Source organism: Tamandua tetradactyla, chromosome 11 (assembly GCF_023851605.1).
Source record: "Tamandua tetradactyla isolate mTamTet1 chromosome 11, mTamTet1.pri, whole genome shotgun sequence".
Classification (NCBI taxonomy): Eukaryota; Metazoa; Chordata; class Mammalia; order Pilosa; family Myrmecophagidae; genus Tamandua; species Tamandua tetradactyla.
In genome coordinates this window covers 73941119-73967813 of record NC_135337.1, presented here as the reverse complement: position 1 = coordinate 73967813, position 26695 = coordinate 73941119, and the positions used below count along the sequence as shown (strand labels likewise).

Sequence of the window (26695 nt, the reverse complement as noted above, 5' to 3'; positions counted from 1 at the left end):
GATAGAGAAATGACAGAAGCCTCAGAGCTGACACAGATGTGGACATGTGGAGAACAGAGACATGGATATATAGAGATACTTGGAGCCCAGCAGACGTCACCATGAGATGATAAGCAAGCCAGAACCTGGAGAGATCCAAGGGAAGCTAAGAAATGAAAGCCAGCCCTGGAGAAGCAAAGTGAGAAATGTCCACAGGAACAGAGGATGAAAGCAGCAGAGCCCAGGAACAAGGGACCAGCATGCCTTCCCAACTGATAGAGATGTGCCACATGTACCAGCCTTTCTTGAATTAAAGTATCTTTACCTGGATGCCTTAAATTGGACATTTCCGTAGGTTTAGAAGTGTAAGCTTGTCATTTACAAAATTCCCTTTTGAAAAAACATTCCAGTTCTGGTATATTGTATTCCAGCAGCTTGCAAACTAACACAGAGCCCTTCCTTACTTTCTAGAATGCTTCAGGCCCAATGTGTATTTTCCTTGACTCAGTTCTAGAATCAGCCAAATCTCCAAAGAGCCCTGGTTCATTTTATTGGAGAATGATATTTAGAAACTAAGATGTGGGCACTAAGTGTGCTTCTTGCTACTAGGGCATTGATGTTTCTAGCCTCTCAGTGGATAGAGCTAGGAAATGTTTGCATATGTACTAATCTGTGTTCATATACATCTATGTTTCCTGTGTGTGTTCATACACATCTACTTCTATTTGTCTATATGCTTACTCAAACATGAAAAATTAAAGTAAATGCCAGTTCATACTGATGACTCCAGTGTTAATCTAGTATCATAGGATTCTACCCTTTCCTCCCTGCTTGTCTACAGTTTCTTTCTCTGATAGCAAGAAACCTGGCTCCCATTGTCTACCACTTATTTTCTTAATTGTTCAGCCTTAGTATGCATGTAAAGTTGTTTCAGAATTGCTAACTAGTACGCCTGGAGAAACAATCTTGACACTCCTGCTCTAGCACTCATCCTTTCCTTCTGCATAAAATGTGCTCTTCACCTTGATATTCCCATGACTCATTCCCTCACTCCATGCATGGTTGTCCACTAGTGCACATTCTCAGAGTAGCAATCTGACCACTATCTAAAATAGTATCCTTGCCACTGCTTTACTTTTCTTCATAGGATTAATCACTGTTTCATATTACATTACATTCTTGCATGTTTGTTTGTTTTGCTCCTCTGTAGTTTATAAAGTTCATGAGGCCAGGGATTTTGCCTGTTCTGTTTATATCCATTTCTGTGGTGCCTGGAACTATACTTGGTATGCAAAATAAATGAATGACCACTTCATTAATTTTTTTTGTTTGTTTACATGGGCAGGCACTGGGAATTGAACCTGAATCTCTGGTATGGCAGGCGAGAATTCTCCCTCCTGAGTCACCATGGCCGGACCCTCATTAGCTTTTTACATATTGAATCTTCTGTGTGCCGAACATTGAGCTTAGTGCACAATATACATATATGAATATGTCATTTCCTCCCCTCCAGCTGCTCAGTGCATTTATCTACTGCCTGTATTCTGTACTTTTTTTGTACCTATTTCATCTCTCCAACTAAGAGATCTACCTTTACTAATTGTGTGATTTTGGACACATAACTTTCTGTGCCCCAATTGTTTTTATCTGTAAAATGAGGATAATAGAATAGGGTTGTTTGATGATTGAATCAAATAATACATGTAAAGTCATAGAAGAAGGGTTCCTGACACATACTCAGTAAAAAAAAAAAAAGTAGCTTTCACTTTTTATTTTAAGATCTTCAGTAAGGAAGGGGGCTGGCCAAGACGGCGGCTTAGTGAGGTGTGGGATTTAGTTCGTCCTCCAGAGCAGCTACTAAATAGCCAGGAACAGTACAGAACAACTGCTGGAGCCAGGTCAGTGACCAAACACACAGCATACCGAAGTCTGGACTAGCTGGACTGGTTGCAAGCCCACCCAGAACTGTGAGTACCCCAAGGCGCGGCAGCAGGTGCCCCTCCCCAGCAGGCTGCTTCCCAGAGGGGAAAGGAAAGGGATGTTACCTGCAGCAGGGGCTGAGCAAAACTAAGCTCCAATTGTGGAATTAATTCACAAATTCTGACTACTAAAAAATAAGCCCCCAGCTCAGCTGAACCTCATCAAAAAGGAGGTTGCTGATTTTTGTCCTGGTGCCGAGGGGTCAGGGATGAAAGAAAAGAAAAAAGAAAAAAAGAAACAGAGGGTTTTTTGGATCAGATAGCACATAATATGAAAGGGTTTGGGCCCTGAAGGAAAGGAGGAGGCATATAGGATCTGAAGGTACATAAAGCAACATACCAATTTACATTCTTTTTTTATTTTATTTTATTTTAATTTTTTTCGAACTTACATTCTTGATTGGCAAACCCAAGAAACGGGGGTCCTGCTCTGAGAAGGATTTTTCTGCTTCTTTTTTGTGGCTGTGTTTCTACAAAGACTGGACTGCCTTTGGATACAGCGGCAGGTCTTCTCAGGCTGCAACTGCCCCAGGTATAGGCAGAAACAAGCTTGTTTGAGAGTTTGCTGGAACCTGTGCCTTACCCAGGAGAGGGATGGGGCCCAGCTTAGGTGGATACCCTCCTAAGGAATTCAGACCCCAGGGTTTGGAGAATTGAAGATTAAAGCCAGCTTACAGGCTGTCCTCTGTCTCCAACCCCCACCAGGGGCCATCTGCTGAAGTTAAAGGTACTGCATCAACTTATGCTGGTGCCTGCAGGGAGAAAAGCGCCAGATACTGGGCAGGACAAATATACATGCTGTGGGTGTCCTGGAAGGAGAAGAGAAGGGAAAAGGAGGAGAAAAACTAGTGGAGGAAATTATCACTGAAAATTTCCCAACTCTTATGAAAGACTTAAAATTACAGATCCAAGAAGTTCAGTGTACTCCAAAGAGAACTGATCCAAATAGACATACTCCAAGACACTTACTAATCAGAATGTCAGAAATCAAAGAGAAAGAAAGAATCTTGAAAACAGCAAGAGAAAAGCAATCCATCACATACAAGGGAAGCCCAATAAGACTATGTGTAGATTTCTCAGCAGAAACCACGGAGGTGAGAAGATAGTGGGATGATATATTTAAATTACTAAAAGAGAAAAACTGCCAACCAAGAATTCTATATCCAGCAAAATTGTCTTTCAAAAATGAGGAAGAAATTAAAACATTTGCAGACAAAACATCACTGAGAGAATTTGTGACCAAGAGATTGGCTGTGTAAGAAATACTAAAGGGAGCACTAGAGGCAGATACAAAGAGACAGGGGAGAGTTTTAGAAAGGAAGACCATCAGTAAAGGTAAAAAGAAGAAAAATTAGATATGACATATAAAATCCAAAAGGCAAAATGGTAGAAGAAAATACTACCCATACAGTAATAGCACTAAATGTTAATGGATTAAACTCCCTAATCAAAAGACATAGTCTGGCAGAATGGATTAAAAAACAGGACCCATCTATATGCTGTGTACAGGAAACACATCTTAGACCCAAGAATAAACATAGGTTGAAAGTGAAAGGTTGGGAAAAGATATTTCATGCAAATAACAATCAGAAAAGAGCAGGAGTAGCTATACAAATATCCAACAAATTATACTTCAAATGTAAAACAGGAAAAAGAGACAAAGAAGGACACTATGTATTAATAAAAGGAACAATTCAGCAAGAAGACATAACAATCATAAATATTTATGCACTGAGCCAGAATGCTCCAAAATACATCAGGCAAACACTGAAAAGAGAAATAGACACATCTATCATAATAGTTGGAGACTTCAATTCCACACTCTCATCAATGGACAGGACATCTAGACAGAGGATCACTAAAGAAACAGAGAATTTGAGTAATAAAATGAATGGGCTAGACTTAACAGACATTTGTAGAACATTACACCCCACAACAGCAGGATACACCTTTTTCTCAAGTGCTCATGGATCATTCTCAAGGATAGACCATATGCTGGGTCACAAAGCAAGTCTCAATAAATTTTAAAAGATTGAAATCATACAAAACACTTTCTCAGGCCATAAAGGTATGGAGTTGGAAATCAGTAATAGGCAGAGTGTCAGAAAATTCACAAATATGGGGAGGCTCAACAACACACTCTTAAACAACCAGTGGGTCAAGGAAGAAATTACTAGAGAAATCAGTAAATATCTCTAGGCAAATGAAAATGAAAACACAACATATCAAAACTTATGAGATGCAGCAAAGGCAGTGCTAAGAGGGAAATTTATTGACCTAAATGCCTATATCAAAAAAGAAGAAAGGGCAAAAATTGAGGAATTAACTGTCCACTTGGAAGAAGTAGAGAAAGAACAGCAAACTAACCACAAAGCAAGCAAAAGAAAAGAAATAATGAAGATTAGAGCAGAATTAAATGAAATTGAGAAGATGAAAACATTGAGAACATGACATTCTGATTAGTAAGTGTCTTGGAGTACATCTATTTGGATCTATTCTCTTTGGGGTACACTGCACTTCTTGGATCTGTAATTTTAAGTCTTTCATAAGAGTTGGGAAACTTTCAGTGATAATTTTCTCCATTAGTTTTTCTCCTCCTTTTCCCTTCTCTTCTCCTTCTGGGACACTAACAACACGTATATTTGTTCTTATAGAACCAGAAGTTGTTCTATGAGAAAATCAATGAGATTGATGGCCCGTAAACAAGGTTGACAAAAAGAAGAGAGAGGATGCAATTAAATAAGATCAGAAATGGAAGAAGAGACATAACCACTGACCCCACAGAAATAAAGGAAATAATGAGTGTTACTATGAACAACTTTATGCTAATAAACTTGCCAATGTAGATGAAATGGACAACTTTCTAGAAAGGCATGGAACAACCAACATTGACTCAAGAAGAAATAGATGACCTTAACAAACCACTCACAAATAATGAGCGATACTATGAACGACTTTATGCTAATAAACTCGACAATGTAGATGAAATGGACAACTTTCTAGAAAGGCATGAACAACAAACACTGACTTGAGAAGGAATAGACGACCTTAACAAACCAATCACAAGTAAAGAAATTGAATCAGTCATTAAGAAGCTCCCCAAAAAGAAAAGTCCAGGACCAGATGGCTTCACATGTGAATTCTACCAAACATTCCAGAAAGAATTAGTACCAATCCTGCTCAAACTCTTCAAAAAAATTGAAGAGGAAGAAATGCTACCTAACTCATTCTACAAAGCCAACATCATCCTCATACCAAAGTCAGACAAAGATATTACAAAAAAAAGAAAACTACAGACCAATCTCTCTAATGAATATAGATGCAAAAATACTTAACAAAGTTCTAGTAAATCTACTCCAGCAGCACAATGAAAAAATTATACACCATGACCAATTAGGATTCATCCCAGGTATGCAAGGATGGTTCAACATAAAATCAATGAACGTAATACACCATGTCATCAAATCAAAGCAGAAAAAACACATGATCATCTCAATTGATGCAGAAAAGGCATCTGACAAAATTCAATATCCTTTCCTGTTAAAAACTCTTCAAAGGATAGGAATAGAAAGGAACTTCCTCAACATGATAAAAAGGGAATATATGAAAAACCCACAGCTAACATCATCCTCAATGTGGAAAAACTGAAAACTTTCCCTCTGAGATCAGGAACAAGACAAGGATGTCCACTATCACCACTATTATTCAACATTGTGTTGGAAGTTCTAGCCAGAGCAATTAGACAAGAAAAAGAAATACAAGGCATCAAAATTGGAAAGGAAGAAGTAAAACTCTCACTGTTTGCAGATGATATGATACTATATGTCGAGAACCCCGAAAAATCCACAGCCAAACTACTAGAGCTAAGAAATGAGTACAGCAAAGTGGCAGGTTACAAGATCAATACTCAAAAATCTGTAGTGTTTCTATAAACTAGTAATGAACAATCTGAGGGGGAAATCAAGAAAAGAATTCCATTCACAATTGCACCAAAAGAACAAAATATTTAGGAATAAATTTAACTAAAGAGACAAAAGTCCTATACAAAGAAAACTCAAGATGTTAAAAGAAATCACAGAGGACCTAAATAAATGAAGGGCCATACCGTGTTCATGGATTGGAAGACTAAATATAGTTAAGATGTCAATTCTACCTAAATTGATTTACAGATTCAATGCAATACCAATTAATATCATAAAAACTTACTTTTCAGAAATAGAAAAACCAATAAGCAAATTTATCTGAAAGGGCAGGTTGCCCTGAATAGCTAAAAGTATCCTGAGAAAGAAAAATAAAGTCAGAGGTCTCATGCTACCTGACTTTAAGGTGTACTATGAAGCTACAGTGGTCAAAACAGCATGGTAGTGGCATAAAGATAGATATACTGACCAATGGAATCAAATAGAGTGTTCAGATGTAGACCCTCTCATCTATGCACAATTGATCTTTGATAAGGCACTCAAACCAACTCACCTGGGACAAAACTGTCTCTTCAATAAATGGTGCCTACAGAGCTGGATATCCATATGCAAAAGACTGAAAGAGGATCTATATCTCACTCCCTATACAAAAATGAACTCAAAATGGATCAAAGACCTAAACATTAGTTCTAAGACCATAAAACTTTCAGAAGAAAATGTAGGGAAATATCTTTTAATTCTTATAATAGGAGGCAGTTTCCTAGACCTTACACCCAAAGTACAAGCATTAAAGAAAGAAAGAAAGAAATGGGAACTCCTCAGAATTAAACCTTTTTGTGCATGAAAGAACTTCTTCAAGAAAGTAAAAAGGCAATCTTCACAATGGGAGACAATGTTTGGAAATGATATATCAGATAAAGTTCTGGTATCCAGAATTTATAAAGAGATTGTTCAACTCAACAACAAAAAGACAGACAACCTAATTACAGAATGAGCAAAAGACTTGAACAGACACTTCTCAGAAGAGGAAATACAAATGGCCAACGGCACATGAAAAGATGCTCAACTTCCCTGGCTATTTGGGAAATCCAACTCAAAACCACAATGAGATATCATCTCACACCCACCAGAATGGCCATTCTCAATAAAACAAAAAATGACAAGTGCTGGAGAGGATGTGGCAAAAGAGGCACACTCATCCACTGTTGGTGGGAATAGCAAATGGTACAATCGCTGTGGAAGGCACTTTGGTGTTTCCTCAGGATATTAAGTATAGAATTGTCATATGACCTGGCGATACCATTGCTAGGTATCTACTCAGAGGACATGAGGGCAAGGACACAAACGGACATTTGCACACCATCGTTTATAGCAGCATTAGTTACAATTGTGAAGAGATGAAATAGCCAAAATGTCCATCAACAGACGAGTGGCTAAACAAACTGTGATACATACATTCGATGGAATATTATGCAGCTGTAAGACAGAATAAAGTTATGAAGTATGTAACAACATGGATGGACCTGAAGGACATTATGCTGAGTGAGATTAGCCAGAAACAAAAGGACAAATACTGTGTGGTCTCACTGATACGAACTGACATTAGTGAATAAACTTGGAGAATTTCACTGGTATCAGAGACTATTAGGAGATAGAAATAGGGTAAGATATTGGGTAATTGGAGCTGAAGGGATACAGATTGTGCAACAGGATTGATTGTAAAAACTCAGAAAGGGATAGCACAGAAGTTGGTTCTATGAGAAAATCAATAAGATTGATGGGCCCTTAGCAAGATTGACAAAAAGAAGAAGAGAGAGGATGCAAATAAATAAGATCAGAAATGGAAGAGGAGACATAACTACTGACCTCACAGAAATAAAGGAGGTAATAACAGGATACTATGAACAACTTTACGCTAATAAATACAACAATTTAGATGAAATGGACGGGTTCCTGGAAAGACGTGAACAACCAACTTTGACTCAAGAAGACATAGATGACCTCAACAAATCAATCACAAGTAAAGAAATTGAATTAGTCATTCAAAAGCTTCCTAAAAAGAAAAGTCCAGGACCAGACGGCTTCACATGTGAATTCTATCAAACATTCCAGAAAGAATTAGTACCAACTCTCCTCAAACTCTTCAAAAAAATCGAAGTGGAGGGAAAACTACCTAATTCATTCTATGAAGCCAACATCACCCTCATACCAAAACCAGGCAAAGATATTACAAAAAAAGAAAACTACAGGCCAATCTCTCTAATGAATATAGATGCAAAAATCCTCAATAAAATTCTAGCAAATCGTATCCAACAACACATTAAAAGAATTATACATCATGACCAAGTAGGATTCATCCCAGGTATGCAAGGATGGTTCAACATAAGAAAATCAATTAATGTAATACACCATATCAACAAATCAAAGCAGAAAAATCACATGATCATCTCAATTGATGCAGAGAAGGCATTGGACAAGATTCAACATCCTTTCCTTTTGAAAACACTTCAAAAGATAGGAATACAAGGGAACTTCCTTAAAATGATAGAGGGAATATATGAAAAACCCACAGCTAATATCATCCTCAATGGGGAAAAATTGAAAACTTTCCCCCTAAGATCAGGAACAAGACAAGGATGTCCACTATCACCACTATTATTCAACATTGTGTTGGAGGTTCTAGCCACTCCAACACAATGTTGTTTCTTGTCTAGAGCAATTAGACAAGAAAAAGAAATACAAGACATCAAAATTGGAAAGGAAGAAGTAAAACTATCACTGTTTGCAGACGATATGATACTATATGTTGAAAACCCGGAAAAATCCACAACAAAACTACTAGAGCTAATAAATGAGTACAGCAAAGTGGCAGGTTTCAAGATCAACATTCAAAAATCTGTAGCATTTCTATACACTAGTAATGAACAAGCTGAGGGGGAAATCAAGAAACGAATCCCATTTACAATTGCAGCTAAAAGAATAAAATACCTAGGAATAAATTTAACTAAAGAGATAAAAAACCTATATGAAGAAAACTACAAAAAACTGCTAAAAGAAATCACAGAAGACCTAAATAGATGGAAGGGCATACCATGTTCATGGATTGGAAGACTAAATATAGTTAAGATGTCAATCTTACCTAAATTGATTTACAGATTCAATGCAATACCAATCAAAATCCCAACAACTTATTTTTCAGAAATAGAAAAACCAATAAGCAAATTTATCTGGAAGGGCAGGGTGCCCCGAATTGCTAAAAACATCTTGAGGAAAAAAAACGAAGCTGGAGGTCTCGCGCTGCCTGACTTTAAGGCATATTATGAAGCCACAGTGGTCAAAACAGCATGGTATTGGCATAAAGATAGATATATCGACCAATGGAATCGAATAGAGTGCTCAGATATAGACTCTCTCATCTATGGACATTTGATCTTTGATAAGGCAGTCAAGCCAACTCACCTGGGACAGAACAGTCTCTTCAATAAATGGTGCCTAGAGAACTGGATATCCATATGCAAAAGAATGAAAGAAGACCCGCATCTCACACCTTATACAAAAGTTAACTCAAAATGGATCAAAGATCTAAACATTAGGTCTAAGACCATAAAACAGTTAGAGGAAAATGTAGGGAGATATCTTATGAAACTTACAATTGGAGGCGGTTTTATGGACCTTAAACCTAAAGCAAGAGCACTGAAGAAGGAAATAAATAAATGGGAGCTCCTCAAAATTAAACACTTTTGTGCATCAAAGAACTTCATCAAGAAAGTAGAAAGACAGCCTATACAATGTGAAACAATATTTGGAAATGACATATCAGATTAAGGTCTAGTATCCAGAATTTATAAAGAGATTGTTCAACTCAACAACAAAAAGACAGCCAACCCAATTACAAAATGGGAAAAAGACTTGAATAGACACCTGTCAGAGGAGGAAATACAAATGGCCAAAAGGCACATGAAGAGATGCTCAATGTCCCTGGCCATTAGAGAAATGCAAATCAAAACCACAATGAGATATCATCTCACACCCACCAGAATGGCCATTATCAACAAAACAGAAAATGACAAGTGCTGGAGAGGATGCGGAGAAAGAGGCACACTTATCCACTGTTGGTGGGAATGTCAAATGGTGCAACCACTGTGGAAGGCAGTTTGGTGGTTCCTCAAAAAGCTGAATATAGAATTGCCATATGACCCAGCAATACCATTGCTGGGAATCTACTCAAAGGAATTAAGGGCAAAAACTCAAACGGACATTTGCACACCAATGTTTATAGCAGCGTTATTTACAATTGCAAAGAGATGGAAACAGCCAAAATGTCCATCAACAGACGAGTGGCTAAACAAACTGTGATATATACATACGATGGAATATTATGCAGCTTTAAGACAAAATAAACTTATGAAGCATGTAATAACATGGATGGACCTAGAGAACATTATGCTGAGTGAGTCTAGCCAAAAACTAAAAGACAAATACTGTATGGTCCCAATGATGTGAATCGACATTCGAGAATAAACTTGGAATATGTCATTGGTAACAGAGTTCAGCAGGAGTTAGAAACAGGGTAAGATAATGGGTAATTGGAGCTGATGGGATACAGACTGTGGAACAGGACTGGATACAAAAACTCAAAAATGGACAGCACAATAATACCTAATTGTAAAGTAATCATGTTAAAACACTGAATGAAGCTGCATTCAAGCTATAGGTTTTTGTTTTGTTTTGTTTTGTTTTGTTTGTACTATTATTACTTTTATTTTTTTCTCTATATTAACATTCTATATCTTTTTCGGTTGTGTTGCTAGTTCTTCTAAACCGATGCAAATGTACTAAGAAACGATGATCATGCATCTATGTGATGATGTTAAGAATTACTGATTGCATATGTAGAATGGTATGATTTCTAAATGTTGGGTTAATTTCTTTTTTTCCATTAATTACTAAAAAAAAATAAAAAAATAAAGTACATGCTCTCTTAAATATGCAGTCCCCAATTTTCATAACTGTTTGCCAGGGTATTATGGATTATGCTGCGGCAGTGAGCAACTCTAAAAATCTTGGTGACCTAATAAAGATTTATTTCTTGCTTTAAAAAAAAAAAAAAAAGAAAGAAAGGGATAGCACAATACTACCTAACTATAATACATTTATGTTGGAACACTGAATGAAGCTGAATGTGAGAATGATAGAGGGAAGAGGGCTAGGGGCACAAATGAAATCAGAAAAATAGACGATAAAGACTGAGATGGTATAATCCAAGAATGCCTAGAGTGTATAATGATAGTGACTAAATGTACAAATTTAAAAATGTTTTGCTTGAGGAAGAACAAAGGAATGTCATTACTGCAGGGTGTTGAAAATAGATGGTAATTAACATTTAAAAAATTTAACTTATCTGTGAGACTAAAGCAAAAAATGTTTATTTGGTACAAAATTTATATTTTGACTAATTAATTTCCTAATATAACCTATGTGGACAGCTTAATTAAACACCATAAGTACATGGAACCTTGAGTAGGGCATAAGATTTTGTAGGTTTGTCCAGAGTGATGCCCCAATAAATCCCAGGGTATTTGAACAGTGAATAAAAAAGTATTTGCAAAGTCCCCTTCGGGGAATTGTGAGAAAGGGGGAAAATTCAAATTCCCCAAGTTGAATTATTGATATTCTCACAAGCAGTGTGGACAACCAAAACTATAGGCTGAGCCCCCAGTCTTGGGGTTTGTTCATATGAAACTTAACCCCACAAAGGATAGGTCAAGCCTACTTAAAAGTAGACCTAAGAGTCACCCCCAAGAGAATCACTTTTGTTGCTCAGATGTGGCCTCTCTCTCCAGCCAACAAAAGAAGCAAACTCACCACCTTCTCCCTATCTATGCGGGACATGACTCCCAGGGGTATGGGCCTTCCTGGCAATGTGGGACAGAAATCCTAGAATGATCTGGGACAGCATCAGAGGATTGAGAAAACCTTCTCGAACAAAAGTGGGAAGAACAAAATGAGACAAAATGAATCTCTCAATGGCTGAGAGATTCCAGAGTTGAGAGGTTATCCTGGAGGTTATTCTTACGCATTAAATAGATATCACCTTGTTAGTCAAGATGTAGTGGAGAGGCTGGAGGGATCTGCCTGAAAATGTAGAGCTGTGTTCCAGTAGCCATGTTTCTTGAAAATGATTGTATAATGACACAGCTTTCACAGTGTTACTGTGTGGTTGTGAAAACCTTGGTTCTGATGCTCCTTTTATCTACCTAATCAACAGATGAGTAAAACATATGGCATAAAAATAAATAATAGGGGGAACAAATATTAAATTAAAATTAGTAGATTGAAACGCTAGTGATCAATAAAAGGGAGGGGCAAGGGGTATGGTACGTATGAATTTTTTTCTGTTTTCTTTTTATTTCTTTTTCTCAATTGATGCAAGTGTTCTAAGAAATGATCATGTTATGAATATGTAACTATGTGATGATTTTGTGAATTACTGATTATATGTATAGAATAGGTGATCATTTAAAAATGAGTTTGTTGTTACATTTTTTAAAAAATAAAAAATTAATTTAAAAAAACAAAAGAAGAAATGATGTGTCCTATAATTATGTGCCTTCAAAAAAAAAAGATCTTCAGTAAGTACTTGTTAAATATTGTAATACTTGTGAACATTCCTCATCGAATCTAGAACATATTTCTTGAATAAATGAGTACCTTTGTACATCTCCCACAGAAGTTACTATATTACTTTAATAAATATTGCAAAGAACTAAAACTGTTCAGCTTGCACAGATTACCTTATTGAAGGCCAGTCTCCTCAAAATAGCCACCACATTATCATAAAAGTTGTTTATAACAAATTTTCAAGGGTTTTGTTAGACTTCTCTCCTTGCATGAAGCTATTTTAGTCTGAAGTTTCACTTTACAATTAAACAAAATCATTTTATCTCTCTTTCTCTTGTAGTATGCACAAATCTTAAGGGAAAGACTAAGAGACTCAATACATGATGTTCAGTACGTAGAGCCTCCATTTGATGACTCAATTGCTGATATAGGTAAAGAATGGAAGAGTGCCCTGGCAAAATTAAAGTTTGCTAACTCATATAGAATGGAGCCATTGAGGAAATTCCAAGCTCATACAGTAGAAATAAAAGTCCAGCAGATATTAAAGGTAGGTTTATAGATATTTTCTAAAGTTTGTGACATATTCAAATAAGATATAAATATACATATAAAAAAAATAAATAAATAAATAAAAAAAATAAAAAAAAAAATAAAAAAAAAAATATACATATGATTTTGGCTTTTGGGTTTGACAAACTATATTAAGATTTATAAGTACAAATACACCAATTTATTTTTTGTAGCATTTATCTCTGAAGATCTCAAAGCACATGCTAGTCATTACTCAGTAATCTTCATACTGATATTATAAAATAGATTACATGGAGTTTTGATATTTCATTCAACTTCTCATTATCCATAAGTTATTTATCCCTCAAGTCCCATATTTCTTCCATATTTGACTGAATGAATAAAAACATATTAAATATGTACATATGTACCCAAAGTGGGTTCCTGGCTAAAAAGAAATCTTAAAAACAGGCCCCAACTTGTACATAGGCTGCTTTCTTCTTTAAGCTGACTGGAATCTAAAGATCACTAAAGATAGTTGTTTGAAACTCAATGCATGTTTCCAGGTTATCCAAAAAGAGCTTCTTCAATTTTGCAAAACCATAGAACTCTAATATTAATACCAATAATATTTAAACTAGTTTTGGGATTGGGAAGCTACATTATTCATGGTTTTCATTGTCTTTCCTAATAATGACCAAATTAAACATTTTTTTAATTATGGGAAGTTTGTTGGGGTGGAAGGTAGAGGCCTCTTTTGAATCCCCCTTTCACCTATGGGCTCTAGATCTAGTCAGTAGGCACCCAGAAGTTTCCTGGTGGCCAGATTCCTTTTTTGGGACTCCATCCATGCTAATCCAACTCTAGAAGTATTCCTTGTTTAAAAATTACTCACTCCCCACAGTCTCCACATACCCCCACCCCGCACTTTAAAAGATGCAACCTTTCAGTAACAACTGATCTGAGTTAGTGATTGGGAGGAAGCATAGGTTCAATTTATTTTGTATACATGACTAGTACTTTATATATATATATATTTTTTCCACATAGGCAGGCTTCAGGAATCTGGAGTCTCCAGCACAGCAGGAGAAAATTCTGCCACTGAGCCACCAGTGCACTGCACCATGACTAATACTTTAAATGTATCAAAATTAATTCTTTACTGAGAAGATTTATTTATAGGAAGTATATTCTAATTGGCATAACAAGTACGGGAAGCAATTTAGGAAAGGAAAGACATGTGGAAACTAGGGGTTTACCAGTTAGGTAGATCCCAGTCCTACCAGTATTGATTCTCTCAGTGGTTCCTGTTCTTTACAACCTTTTCATTTCCTATCATTCTAGACTTAGTGATTCTATAAATGCCCCTAAGCTTTTCAAAACCTCTCAGGGAAGTGTTAGTTGGGGAGCTAGGTAGAATGAGTGAGGTGAGAGAGATGACTGTCTGCACTGTGGGGTAGAAACTGCTTGTTCATGGTTTTCAAATTATCTTTGTTCTGTAATTCTTCATTTCTATTCACTTCCATTCCCCAGATATCTTTTCCTGTTATATTGGGAATAATAGCTTATATTTTTAAATATGTAAATTAAAATAGCATTGTGAAATTTTAACAGGCAAATAAAACTCTGCAAAAACAGACATACATAATGCAGGAGTTTACATTAGATCTTGGTTTAAATGAACAAAAAAATGAAAGTTATTCTTGGGACAAATGGGGAAGTTTGAATATGAATGTGAATAATAGTAGATACTAATAATTTTATGGAATTATTCCTAATTTTCTTGGTGTGATTATGGTGTTGGGTTTTGGTAAGAGATTGCCCTTATTAGAAAAGCATGCTAAACATAAACTGTTTAGATATGAAGGGTCTGGGGAATTTCTTATATTCTTGTAAGCAATGGGGACAACCAAATCAATAGGCTGAGCCCTCAATCTTGGGGTGTTTTCCCCTATGAAACTTATTCCTACAAAGGAGAAGCTAAGCCTACTTATAAGTAAGCCTAAGAGTTATCCCCAGAGAACCTCTTTTGTTGCTCAGATGTGGCCTCTCTCACTAAGCCAACTTGGCAGGTGAACTCACTGCCCTCCCTCCTGTGTGGGACCTGACTCCCAGGGGTGCAAATTTCCATGGCAATATGGTCCAGGACACCCAGGGATGAACTGGGACCTTGCATCAAGAGATTGAGAATTCCTTCATGACCAAAAGGGGGGAAGAAAGGAATGAGAGAAAATAAAGTTTCAGTGGGTGAGAGATTTCAAACAGAGTTGAGAGGTTATCCTGGAGGTTATTCTTACGCATTATATAGAGATCCTTTTTTAGTTTATAGTGTATTGGAATGGCTGGAGGGAAGTACCTGAAACAGTTGAGTTGTGTTCCAGTAGCCCTGATTCTTGAAGACGATTATATAACAATATAGCTTTTGAAATGTGACTGTATGATTGTGCAAACCTGGTGTTTGATGCTCTTTTTACCCAATGTATGGACAGATGAGTAGAAAATATGGATAAAATGGATGTGAAGTGTCCATGGTACACCAAAAAAAAAAAAAGTATGTTTATGTAGAAATAAAGGAAGTAAGACAAAATATTCATAATTATTGAATTTAGGTAGAGGGCATACCTGTGTTCATTACACTAGTTTTGATGGTTAAATTCATATATCAACTTGGTTAGGTGTCCAGTTTGGTCAAGCAAGCTCTAGCCTGATTGTTACTGTGAGGGTATTTTGTAGATGGAATTATATCTATAATCATGCACCTACGGCCATTGCATCTACAATCAACAATGGAGATTGCTCTCAGCAATGTGCAGAGCCTCCTGATCCAATCAATAGGCAGTCTGAAAAGCCAGAATTGAGGATTTCAGCAGTCAGAAAGAAGAATTTTTGCCTTTGCTTTACCTAGTCAGTTACTCCTGGGAAATTCACCTTCCATCTTTATTGGAGTTTATAGCTTGCCACCTGCCCTAGGGTGTTTAGATATGTCAGATTTAAGAATCACTTTTATTGATGTTTACAGCTTGCTGCCTGCCTTAGGGAATTCAGGTTTATGAGCCCTTATGGCTATGTGAACTAATTACTATAATAAATCTAATATTTACATGTGTATATGTGTATGTGTCTTTATATATAGATATATCTGTATGTGTGTGTGTGTATCCTGTCAGTTCTATTTCTCTGGAGAACCCTGACTAATTCACTAGTATTTAGACATTTCTGTATTTTTTTAAGTTTTCATAATAAGAAGTTGAGAAAAAACTAAATGCCCAGAAATTTCTATCTTAAAGGAAGCTTAAGTGTCAAATCAACTTTAATCACTTAAACACATCGTCTCATAATGTTAAGTTTTCTTCTTAGAAGGATAAGATATGGGGGCAAAAGAATATTTAGGGAACTGCCCTCCAATTTCCCATAGCCCTACTGTCCCGTTTACTGTAGACATAGATATATTTCTAAAATGAATTAACAATTATCAGGTATTTCACAAAGATTACAAACTTTTTTGAGTGTCCATTGCAGCAGAACAAGGAAAGATAAATGCTGACTCTTCTCCATATCTTAAGCCTCATGATTTAATTAAATTAAGAAATGCAACTGAATTTACTATAATAAAGTAATTATTACCTGCTTCTCTGATCTAAACACTAATATCAAACATTTGGGATATGAAAATATACATAGTGGTGTGTCTCTCTTTCAACCCTACCATGTAGACTGAATAGAAATTATTAAATGTAAGTAGGATTTCAAATTGTATTTACATATAATAATTTATGGAGTTGAACTGAGTGTGATGGGGCCTGGAATATCTTATTGAATATGTGATTGGCTAGCTAGGGATCATAAAAAGGCCAGAGATTTCCCTTTGGGCTCTAGTAATATAGCAGGTGCTCATTATTTTTTCAAAAATGACATTTACATACATAAGGCCTAGAATCTGTTAGACAAACCATAAGAGCCTGGTGAGTAGGGGGAAGGAGGTGGGGGTGTGTGGTTAGAGGGTTAAGGACAAAAAGGAGGGGGCTTGACCCAAGGAAGACCATCTTGACTTGGAGTACATGGAAATCATACTCCATGATCTATTCATTTAGTGGGGACTCTGGGCAACCTCCTACTTGAACCAAAATAAGAGTCCAGGTATGTGCAAGTACTTCCTGAAGGGTGGAGGACCAAGTGGGCTGCAGCCCTAAGAGAGAGAAATACAATGGGTGCTTCTGGGTATAGATGGGGAGGAGCAGTAGGGTTAGAGTATTACATTAGAATGTGTAAACTGTGGGATAGGATAAAAGGAATTTGGGAAAATCTGGAAGTTGCTAGGATAATACCTTGGGATTGAGGAATTTAGTTACTTTCTATCTGGTCTTCAGAGATCTTAAAATTATGTATATAGGACTTTATTACCAATTCATGTGCCTAACTGAATAAGTAAAGTGGACCTGCTAATAGCCAACCAAAGATAAACATGCCCCATTTTACTGCCTTTTAAAACTAGGGAATGAAGCAAAGTTGTCAATTACAATTTTTGCTGATTATAGATAGACCAAGAACTGCTCTTTTTTAGCACTCTGATTTAAGGAAACCTCAAGCAAGTCTCCTTAGGGTCAATACTATAGTCAGTGGTTGGAGTTGGAGCTGGGGAGGTCTTAGACAAGCAGTGGATTGAGTTTATCTTCAGAGAAAATTGAGCTTGATCTTGATACAGATCCACAAGGGAGAATAGATGTGGCTAAGTGTTAGGAATCAAGAGCCTCAGGGAAATAAATGCTTCTGGACCCAGTTTTAGATCCAGAAAAATCCTTGAAACTGTTAGAAGGGAAAAAAAGGAAGGAAGGAAGAGAGATCATTTCTGTGATTTTACATTCCAATGATTAGCTGGTGAGAAGAGGCCCATTTGTTATCACTAGAATTAAGAGCATTAGTTAATTCATTGCTGGTATCCATACACTAAATCAATTAAATAAAGGCATATGTTGTCTGCTCACCTACGTCATCTATTTTGCTTACAGTTTGTAGGATGTGGTAATGTTTTCTGGCTGTGAGCCACACCTAACTCCTTTAAATTAATTCATTAATATGTGATTAGAAACCTTTATTTCCTTTAGCATTTTTCTGGCGGCCTTAGGGGGAGGGTTAGAAAGAAGAAGTGGCTTTAGTTGAGGAGAATGAGGAAGAAGGTACTAAAGTAATGACAGCCTCGGGGTCCAAGTAAGCTTTGCTTTAAGAAAAGCCAAATCTAAATTATAGCAAATACATAAATTCAAAAGGGTAATTTTCTTTAGCTAAAGATTTCTAGAAGTCTTATTTTAGAATTTCCCTTGTAGCTACCTAATAACTGCTCAGCAGTGAAATCTAGAAAGAAAAATTTACAGCTTAAGTAATAAGTAACTTCATTACTTAAGTTAATAGTGAAGAAAAATTGAACATAATTCAAAAATCAAAATTTTATTTAAAATCATGATTGAAAAAAATTAAGATTAAAATTCATTTAATTTTATTTGGTAGTAATACATGTATTTTAAAAGAAAGTAAGTTATATGTATTATTTACACACATTGTCTTTGAATTTTTATATAGAAAATATTAGTTTGAAATTAAAATATTTCCCTTAAAAATCTTTTTTAAAGGAAAATCTTAAAGAAGTAAAATATGATGAGAAAGTGTTCTCTCATTTGTCACTTGAATTGGCAGACCGCATATTGGTAGCAGTCAAAGAATTTGGGTTCCACCGTTATAAATTCATTATAAAAATATTATTTATTCAGAAGGCTGGTCAAGCAATAAATGTAAGTACCTTACTGATGGAACATCTATCACTTAGAACTATATCTTCTCCCTAATGATTTGATATTTATTGTGGTGACTCCAAGGCATGACCCTGAACAGTCTTTGGAATTGAAAGGATAATATTGCTAAATGTATGTTACTTCACTGTAAATTATCTGAAAAGGATTAACCTTAAAAATGGCAATTTTCTATTAATAATGTATTAAATTACATTGGATACCCTGTTCCCTGGTCATACCAGTTTGACAATGTAATGGTAATTTTACCAGTAAATTTATTTTAGCCCCTAATGGGTATTAGGTACTGAGAAATACAAAGAATTATAAGATATGGACCATGATTCCCAAGGAGTCAAATTATTTTGAGTCAGATAAAGTAGCACAATCTAGAGTTTAGGGATCTAAAGTATAAAGCTTTTGTTAACAGCCTGGGTTTGGAGCCAGGAATGCTGTAGGTATGATACTTGGCAGCAAGGCACATTAGCTGTGACTTTACCATTGTTTTTCCCTCTATAAAATGGTGATAACAAAACCTACTTCCTAGAGTTGTTGTGAGGATTCAGTGAGATTATATGTTTTAAAATCCTTAACATACTCACAAGCACTGAGCCCTCAATAAAGAATAGGGTTATTGTCATCCTTATTTACAAATAAAAATATGATACTACTAGTCTGTATAAGTGAGTCTAGTGAGTCCATAGTGAGTATAAAGAAGTTGGGAAGAAAAGAGAGAAAAAAATCTCTACTTGGAGAAGTCTGTAAAGGCTTCACTATGGAGTGAACTATATATTGAAGTGCAGGGAGGAGGATTTGGACAGTTGGAGAGGTGCTGGGACTCAACAGTAACAAGGCAGAGGCCACCCTGGCTCTCATGGGGCCTAAATTCTAACTGGACAAAGGAATATAAAATTCCTTTGATTTAAATAAGAGGAAAAATTTTAGATTGTGATAAGTATTCTGTACAGAAAATTGAGGTTGGGTGATGTGATAGATTGACACATTGACTACTTGAGATTGTCTAGAGGTAGGAAAAAGACCTCTGAGGGCTAAGTACCAAGAAGGAAGCAACTGTGCAAAAAATCAGGGAGAAAAACCTTCCAAATAGAAAAAACATCTAGTATAAGGATTCTAAGGAAGGAATGAACCTTTCCAATTTGATTAATAACAAGTGTAGTTGGGCCATACTGAGCTAGTGGAGAGCAGCATCATATGGAATGGGGTAGGGTATCAGCTATCATTGTTGCATAACCAATGGCCCCAAACATAGTGTCTTAAAAAAACAGCCATTTTCTCTGTTATCATTTTATTTCTTTTTCTGTTGTCTTTTTATTTCTTTTTCTAAATTGATGCAAATGTTCTAAGAAATGATGAATATGCAAGTATGTGATGATATTAAGAATTACTGATTATATATGTAGAATGGAATGATATCTTAATGTTTTGTTTGTTGTTAATTTTTTAAATTAATAAATAAAAAAACAGCCATTTATTTGTATCATTCAATGGGTCAGCTTAGCTTGGATCACCTGTGGTTTTTCCACTGATGCTACTTGTGGCTGCAGCCATCTGGGGCTCCAGTGGTGGAAAGTGTTGGCTGTTGACCAGGGCACCTGGTTCTTCTGCACCTGTCCTGTCATCCTCCAGTAGACCAAATGTGTCCTAACATGGTGGTCTCAGGCAGAAGCTGCAAGGCCTTCGAAGGCATCGCTTGGAAGTTGCCAATGCTGTTGGTTAGAGCAGAGGCTAGTTCGTAAGCAGTGGGTGGATAAGAGAGTCATGTCTTGATGGGAGAAGCTGCCGAGGGTTCATGGCTTCTTTATATCACCACAGAGAAGTAGGTTGTAGTCAGATTATGTGTGGCTCTGTGAACCAAGCAGAGGAGTTGGGATTTCATATGTAACAGCTTACTTGTATAATTAATATCATTTCTTCAGTTCAAAACAAGGTTCTAACAAATTTTTGGTTGAAAATCTTTTTTTTTTTTGGTTGAAAATCTTTTAAGGGTTAGGAGGGTAATTCCTTATAATGAACTATAACGAACTATAATACTCTATACACTCCTGCACCCACAGTGCAGAGCCACTTTCTTTTCCTGTCCTTGGGGGTGCTCTCTGCTAACTTAGTGTATCTGAGTTAGAAAATTACTAGATTAAAGGCAATGACTGAATGAGACAACAACGTCACTGAGTTTTACCTGGATGGAAAAATTGGACAGATTCCTTTTTTTAAATTTTTTATTGATATATACTAAATTCACACACCATGCAGTCATCCGAAGTACAAAACCAGTGCCTCACCACATCATCATATAGCTGTGCACTTATCACCACAACTGACCCTTTCCTTTCTTCTTTGTGAAAAATAACATATATACAAAAATGCAACAAACCTCCAAGCACATTGCAACAATCAGTTGCAGAACAGATTCCAGAGTTCAGCATGGGCCACAATTCCACAATTCTAGGCCCTCACTTCTCGCTCCTCCAAGACATTGGCGACCAAAAGAAACATCAATACAATGATTCAACAATCATACTCATCCTCTAAACCCCACTTTCTCCACCATCACCTTTGATCCCTCTTCCATTCTCCAGGGGCATTTGGGCTATGCCCATTTTAACCTTTTCATGTTGAAAAGGCTGTAGATAATATGGTGTTCTAGTTTACTAGCTGCTGGAATGCAATATACCAGAAACAAAATGGCTTTTAAAAAGGGGAATGTATTAAGTTGCTAGTTTATAGTTCTCAGGCCATGAAAATGTCCCAACTAAAGCAAATCTATAAAAATGTCTAAATTAAGGCTCCAACAAGAGGTTACTGATGAAATTCAGGGTTTCTCAATTGGAAAGGCACATGGCGAACATGGCAACATCTTCTAGCTTTCTCTCTAGACTCGTTTCATGAAGCTTCCTCAGGGGTGTTTTCCTCCTCCATCTTCAAAGGTCTCTGGCTGCCTGGGCTCGCATGGATCTGTGGCTCTCATGGGACTCTGAAGCTTTTTCCAAAATGCTTCCTCTTTTAAAGGACTCCCGTAAGCCAATCAAGACCCACCTGGAATGAGTGGAGTCACAATTCCATGGAAGCCATTTATTTCAAAAGTTGCCACTCACAAGTGGGTGGGTCACAGCTCCATGGGAACAGTCAAAAAGCTCCTAGCCAGCAATATTGAATGAGCATTAAAGGATATGGCTTTTCTGGGGTTCACCACAGATTCAAACCGGCACATATGGGATAGGAGGATAGAATTAGTTGATATTCTGGCGAGGCTGGCCCCTCTGCACCAGTCCAGGGACCCATCTGGAGGTTGTAGGCTCCTGGAAAGTTATCCTAATGCATGGAAACTTTGTAGATAGATTCTGTTTTGTTTTTTGGTCGGCATGGGCATGCTCTGGGAATTGAACCTGGTTTTCCGGCATGGCAGGCGAGAGTTCTGCCACTGAGCCTCTGTTGTCCGCACAGATTCCTTTTCGAATGTATAACTTTGTAAGGTACAGATGCAGCTTAAAAAAAAAAAAAAGGATTTAAAAATTATTACTTAAAATGTTCAATCTAAAGTTAGTCTTTTAAAAATTTCTCTCACAGGTTGCCAGCAGATGGATCTGGGATGTTGCCTGGGATAGCTGGGTTGCTGCTAAACATGAAACTGAAACTTACGTTGCATTGGCCTTGGTATTTGCTCTTTATTGTGAATAGAGTGTTTCATGTATTAAAGTGTTGGCTTAAGAACTTTTCAAAAAGACATGAGCCTCTTAATAGTTTTGATCAACTACTTTTTCTTTTGAGCACCCACTGAAGCTTCCTAATTTGTATTCTTTTAACAACAAATAAGTAAAAGTTAGATATTTGCCTTTATAGTTTATAGTTATCATATTCATTAACATTCAGTTGCCCCAGAGTTTGTAAATACGAATTCTTATAGTCAATTATAATACAGGGAAAATAGCTTTCTCCTTAGATTTAAGAAAGTTGGAATTTGCTACAGGGAATTAAGATGCAACCTTAAAAAGTGACTAACTAAGTAGATGGTAAAATAGAGTTTGGAAAACTTCTAACAGTAGATGTATTTTGAAAGGTATTTTAATACTTTTATTTGCATTCTTTTAAAGGAAATTCCCAAGCTTTAAAGAAAGATGTTAATGTATTTAGGATATCCCTAACTAATATCCTCCCTCTCCAATCAAAATGCTTACAAATGTATGTTCTTTCTATTTGTTAGGCTGCTTTCAAGTGCAAGAACTGAAAAGCCTGACGCAATTCCTTAAAAAATAAGGAAATTTACATTTTCCCAAAATTTGATCAAGGACCTGTCCTTTCCATCTTTCCACTCTACCCACAGACTTCCACTTACATTTATGAAATTTGATAGAATTTAATCACATCCCCATGACTAAACCAAGTCATAATTCATGCCCTGGGCCTGGGGCTTGAACCACCTTTCCTGAAGCCATGTGAAAAGGGTCGAAACAATATACAAAGTTTGTTTCTTCTAGCAAGGAAATGGGGTGGTTGGGGATGGTCACCCCCAAGTTTGCCTTCTTGAGGGATGCAATCAGTAATGTCTGCAATAGTCAATATGATTTTCATAGTTAAATTCGAACTTGGAAAACCATGACAAACTTAATAACCAATAAAAATATCCACTAGTTAATTACCTATAAACAAAAATAAAAAATTGTAAAGGAGAGTTTTCTTTTCGGTTATGTTTTGTAATGAGTTGCTGGTGTTATTTCCATTTATGAAACGTATAAGAGCTGAACTATGACTCCTGCCCAAAGAACTCCAAATGGAGTGGAACTGAGGGAGTGAATGAAAGCTTGGCCAGAGTTATTCCCGGACAGCAGTTCTGGGTGTGCTCTAACTCTTGGAGCAAAAGAATGAGTGGATCATCCAGGACCAAAAGTTCATGCTACAGAGCATATATGATAGTTTCAGTCTAAAGAGTCTTCAAGACAGGAGTGGTCATTTACTTACCTTGGTCAAAGAAAAAACTAGTAATAATAAATCTAACACCAAGCTATGTGGCTTCCTGATATATTTGTCTGGATAAATTAGTTGCAAAATATACTGCCAAGTAGTTGGATTAACTGCCTCATAGATGTAATATTTTGTAAAATGATAATTGTATCTGTCTCATAAAGTTATTATGATAATTAAATTAGATCATATAACAATCAAGCTCTTTTGCCCAGCACTTAACACGTGTCCAGGGTTATGCCTGGTCCTAAAATGGTACCTATTATTAGGTTTGACATCTCAGAATTATGCTTAGCTATTCTTGAATCCCCTGTATAAACTTAGTTGTTAAATTCTATAGTTTTTGATTTTGTGAAGTGTCTCTAAATTACCCCCTCTTTTCTACAACTACTGCCCTGTCTGTAGTTCAGGTCCTCACTTCCCTCATATCTAGCTCCTCTATCTCATTTGTTCATTTGTTTGTTTAACAATATTATTCATCTGCCAAGCTCCAGGCACTGTGTGACATGCAAACTGTATGTTTGGGAACAAAGCAAACAAGACTCTTACTCTCACTGCACGTATATTCTATTTGGGGGGGAGGGGGCAGCATTAAACAATTGTACCTTTATGAATTATGATAAATGCTTCCAAGTATATAACCAGGAAGAAAAGTCCATGAATCTACTTCTCTTTACCGAAAATTTTATCAACTTCCCACATATAAAACTGATGGAGTCCAAGAGAGCCTCTTTTGTTGCTCAGATGTGGCCTCTCTCTCCAGCCAACACAACAAGCAAACTCACCACCCTCCCCCTGTCTACGTGGGACATGACTCCCGGGGTGTGGACCTTCCTGGTAACATGGGACAGAGATCCTAGAATGAGCTGAGACTCAGCATCAAGGGATTGAGAAAAACCCTAGAATGAGCTGAGATTTAGCATCAAGGAATTGAGAAAACCTTCTTGACCAAAAGGGGGAAGAGTGAAAGGAGACAAAGTGTCAATGGCTGAGAGATTCCAAACAGAGTCGAGAGGTTATCCTGGAGGTTATTCTTATGCATTAAATGGATATCACCGTGTTATTCAAGATGTAATGGAGAGGCTGGAGGGAACCGCCTGAAAATGTAGAGCTGTGTTCTAGTAGCCATGTTTCTTGAAGATGATTGAATAATGATATAGCTTTTGTTACAATGTGACTGTGTGATTGTGAAAACCTTGTGTCTGATGCTCCTTTTATCTACCTATCTACCTTGTCAACAAACGAGTAGAACATATGGAATAAAAATAAATAATAGGGGAACAAATGCTAAAATAAATTTAGTTTGAAATGCTAGTGATCAGTGAAAGCAAGGGGTAAGGGGTATGGTAGGTATAATCTTTTTTTTTCTTTTCTATTTTCATTTTATTTCTTTTTCTATTGTCTTTTTATTTCTTTTTCTGAATTAATGCAAATGTTCTAAGAAATGATGAATATGCAACTAAATGATGATATTGTGAATTACTAATTATATATGTTAATGTTTTATTTGGTTTGTTAATTTTTTATTAATAAATAAATTAAAAAAACTTTTAATTGAAAACAAACAAACAAAAAACTGATGGAGTATCATCTTGGGAGCATAACTTGAGTTATGACACTCTCTGCCCTTCTAGTTCTTGGTTGCCTTTTGGATTAAATACAGATTTTTCTGCCTACACTTAAGGTTCCAAATTCTACATAATATAATAATAAATACCATTTTCTGAGGCTTAATGGATCTTAATAGATATCATACACATCCCTAATCATAGCAACAATTCTCACTACCACCCCTGCCTCTAACCTCACTTCTGCTCCATGTTGGGTTATATACTCTCCTCTGTACTCAAATATTATCTCACGAAAATTTGTATAACTATGTCCTCCCCTCCTGCCCCCCAGATACCCACTGAAGAGGACAGGCCCAGTATCACCTCTTCCCACCTTTCCTTCCCCTACAAAGGCTATTATGGCTGTACCTGCTGTCCTAGAACCCTTTCCCTGCTCCACCTCACTATCAGCCTATATAAAAGGGGTGCATACACCCTGAAGACACCTTACTGTCAAACTAAATATTCTGGTCCATAACTTCAGAACTGATTTTCTGCTGTCCTCTAAGAACCATGACGATCAATAATAGCAAATGCCACATAAATGTTTTCTTCAGCCACTATCACAAATCCAAACACCCTGTGATCAGACTCTGCTTCTCTAAGCCCGGGTCCTCTGGCATGGCAGGCAAGCGTTCTTGCCTGCTGAGCTACCGTGGCCTGCCCTTCTCTGAGCTTTTTATGGTGGCTTATGGAACCTTCTTTATGTGGTTCAGCAAACTCCTCTAGATGCCCAGCCTCTCTTGTATTCTGAGTTTCTTTCCTTAGCAACAACCTGATTGTTATGAAGGGTCCCAATGCAGCCTTCCCGAGTGAACGCTGTAGTTCCTCATGCCTTAAAACCAGAAGGCAGGTAGGCAACTCTTTTGACCTTGAAAAACTTTGAAATTTTATGTTATTAAGAGAGTTGAAAATGACTGAAGCAAAGCTAAGACAGGACAAGACCTAGGCCTGCATGAAATTATTATAGGAATAATACAGAAAAAGTCCTACAAATCTATAAATATAAAATAAGATAAGCTGCTTCAACAACTTCTGGTTTAAATTTCTCTAGGAAAAGAAAGCCATTTATTATTAAAAATGGAGCATTTCTTCTACTGTGGATTGAAGAATGTAATAAAAACAACAAAAACCCCCAATCAGTTTGGCTAGCATTCAGGCCAAAGTGTTGAATTTAGTTGAAACATTGGAAGAAAATGGTAATTGCAAAGAGACTGAATTTCTTTTACTGCCAATAAAGACTGATTTCATTGTATCAGAAGTTGAGATGAATTGTTTAATTTTAAGCCCTCTGGTAAAGCTGCTATGTGGATAAGGAT

At 36.6% G+C, this 26695-nt stretch overlaps 1 protein-coding gene across 2 annotated transcripts in view; it reads left to right on the top strand.

Annotated features, from left to right (window-relative positions):
• Positions 1-25228, top strand: part of DYNLT2 (dynein light chain Tctex-type 2) — a 49041-nt gene extending 23813 nt beyond the window's left edge. The window contains exons 2-5 of one of the 2 annotated variants that reach the window (XM_077120909.1): positions 12840-13046; positions 18634-18792; positions 22375-22461; positions 23009-25228. In XM_077120909.1, the coding sequence (XP_076977024.1) occupies positions 12840-13046; positions 18634-18792; positions 22375-22461; positions 23009-23032 (477 nt within the window). In that variant the 3' untranslated portion in view covers positions 23033-25228. Of the gene's footprint in view, positions 1-12839; positions 13047-18633; positions 18793-22374; positions 22645-23008 lie in introns of those variants that run through there. The other variant, XM_077120908.1, reaches the window with a different exon arrangement.
• Positions 25229-26695: the final 1467 nt, after the last annotated feature.